At 62.3% G+C, this 2,516-nt stretch overlaps 2 protein-coding genes across 2 annotated transcripts in view; both read left to right on the forward strand.

Annotated features, from left to right (window-relative positions):
* Window positions 1-1,170, forward strand: part of PLEKHG4B (pleckstrin homology and RhoGEF domain containing G4B) — an 85,986-nt gene extending 84,816 nt beyond the window's left edge. Inside the window, 1 exon segment of the mRNA XM_042782953.1 lies at window positions 1,081-1,170. Within this exon segment, the coding sequence (XP_042638887.1) occupies window positions 1,081-1,170 (90 nt within the window).
* A 48-nt stretch (window positions 1,171-1,218) lies between these two features.
* The window catches only part of LRRC14B (leucine rich repeat containing 14B), a 6,990-nt gene continuing 5,692 nt past the window's right edge, over window positions 1,219-2,516 (forward strand). Inside the window, exon 1 of the mRNA XM_007955803.2 lies at window positions 1,219-1,275. Within this exon, the coding sequence (XP_007953994.2) occupies window positions 1,219-1,275 (57 nt within the window). The remainder of the gene's footprint in view (window positions 1,276-2,516) is intronic.

Below are 2,516 nucleotides of genomic sequence, written 5' to 3' on the forward strand. Positions count from 1 at the left end.
AGCTGCTCCTGCTGCCAAAGCCAGAGCCATGGAGAACAGCAGCTTGGGACAGAAGCATGGGGTGCACGGGGCCACGGTGGTTTTTCCCTTCCTTCCATCTGCTCCCCGCAGCCACACCCCGACATAATCTGAGACCCCCAGGAAGGCACACTGCTATCCACAGGGTCACAGGTTCACAGCAGTCTGAGATCTTGCGGGCAGGGGTTTGAGGCGTGGAAGACTGGTACCAGTGAGGCTCTGGGGGCTGCGAGGCAGGTACGGGGTGGATCGGCGGATTCCACGCGTCTGAAGTGGAGGCTGGTCCCCATACACCCCATACACTGCGAGCAGATCCACCTGAGAGCCCCCTGTGTCAGCGGGGCCGCACGCGGCTCCCTGGCCCACACGGGCCTCACGCAGACGCACACAGTTCCTGTTTTAGGGTCAGAACCGCACACACAAGACCCGGTGTCTTTCAGGGCCACTGGGCCAGGCAGGGTCCCCAGAGAAGCAGAGCCGACAGGCTGCACTGGGGGAGATTCCTTGGACGGAGGTAGATTATGGGGCAGGAGGCCAGCTGGAAGCCCCAGGACCATGTCTTTTCTCCAGGAAACCTCAAGGTTTGCGCTTAGGGCCTTGCCCTGACTGGGCGAGGTCCACCCACATTGCCTCTGCTCCAAGCCAACTGCTCGTCTATGCTAACTGTACTCAGGAAATGCTTCCACGGCAGATTCTAACAAGCATTTGACCAAAGGCTGGGCACCACAGCCAAGCCACGGTGACACATGAATTCTGCCTCACACCGTGGAGGCCCCTGGGGACCCCAGCGGAGTGACATTACGCCCCACACTCCTGCTAGGACCGAGACCTACGAGTTCATGGGCCACCCTCGTGCTGAAGAGGCCAGTGCTTCTCTTGAAGCTGATGAAGCAGGGAGGGTGGCAATGTCCCCGTCCCTACAGCCCCGTCCTCCTCACGTGGTCTCTGGCAGTAGTGTGGCTGAACTGCCTGGGCTCTGGGTGTCAGGGCCAAACGAGGCTGTCCCCCCACAACTCCCCATTCGGCCCACGGCTCCAACTGCACCCATGTCCTCGTTGCTAGTTCCTGGCCACCTTCCCCGTGCTCACTGAGGGGAACAGGGGGCAGACGGTGTGTGGCCTGCGGGGGTGGCCCCTGCAGCTCAGCGCCTAGAGGGGTCCCCTATGACATGACCGTCCCTCCGGGGTGCTGCCCTGCGGCATGGAACGTGCTGGGCAGAGCCAGCTGGAGGTGGCCCTAGTGGCAGCAGACAGGGTTGTGAGTAAGCACACAGCCTGTAACACAATCTGTTTTGACAGCTGTGAGTGACCCAGCAAGGGCGGGACGCGTCCTGGCCACAGATGCTTCGTGGCAGCAGGAAGTGACACCTCAAACAGGGTTCAGACCCGTCCTTCCTGGACGGCACCCCCTCAAACAGGCTGTTCTGACCCGTCCTTCCTGGACGGCACCCCCTCAAACAGGGTGTTCTGACCCGTCCTTCCTGGACGGCGCCCCCACCCTGAAGGGGGCGCAGGGCATGATGGACGCGCCCCACTCGAGGGGCGTGGAGGAAGCTTGCAGCCCCTGATCCTGCTGGGACGCGGACCCTGTACCTCATGACTACGAGCTTGGGCTTCCGCCTCAGTGGGCAGCGTGGTCCCTGGGCGACAGCCACAGAGGCTCAGTGACGCCTGTGCACGTCGAAGTGTTACCCAGCAGCGCCTGCAAAGAGTCTTGTCTGTTAACAGTGTGTGCAGTTAGCGGAGGAGGGCCTGTCAGGCCTGAGGAGCCCTGGGCCCACAGCCACCACCATGAGCCTGGGACCAGCCGTGGCCTGCTCCCCCCAGCACTTCCCCTCCCGGAGCCCAGGGCGAGGCCCCCAGCTAGGGGGATGCAGGTGACAGCTGGAGGGGCCAAGCTGACCAGGCCAGGAGTCCCGAGGACCACCCCTCACCGGCCAGGGGTCCTCTTCTGGCCCCACACCTGCCCCAGGCTCCCTGCTCCAGGATGGGAGGCGTGGGCCAGGTCGGGACCACAGCAGAAAGGAGCAGATGGTGGGGCCCAGAGCCTGGCTGGCTGGCTGGCAGGTCAAACAAGAGACTATGGTTACTTTTGCTGTCTTGTTTCAATACTGACTTGTTTGAAACTTGAATGAAAATAAGTGTCTTACACGCCTCCTACAGATTTGGGAACTCTTCCCAAGGGGTCAGCCCCCCATGTGGGTAACTTAGAACCGAGGTGGCCCTGAGCAGGGGCTGGCTTTCTAGGCTGCAGTGTCCACGTTGGGTCAGGCCTGGCTGAGGGCGGATGCCCCACACACCTCACTTGACAATCCTAGGTCCTCCCTCCTGGGACCTAAGTGCGTGCCCACCAAGGGAGGCGCTCCTCAAGCAGGGGGCAGGGGAATGGCCGACACTGCTGTCCTCCTCACACTTGCACACAGGAACACGGATGGGGGTGACCGTGCCCACCCCAGATGATGGTGATACCAGGCACCCTCTGGGACTGTGACGGTGACG

This window comes from Orycteropus afer, unplaced genomic scaffold (assembly GCF_000298275.1).
Source record: "Orycteropus afer afer isolate SDZICR_OR568_19922 unplaced genomic scaffold, OryAfe1.0 scaffold00541, whole genome shotgun sequence".
Lineage (NCBI taxonomy): Eukaryota > Metazoa > Chordata > Mammalia > Tubulidentata > Orycteropodidae > Orycteropus > Orycteropus afer.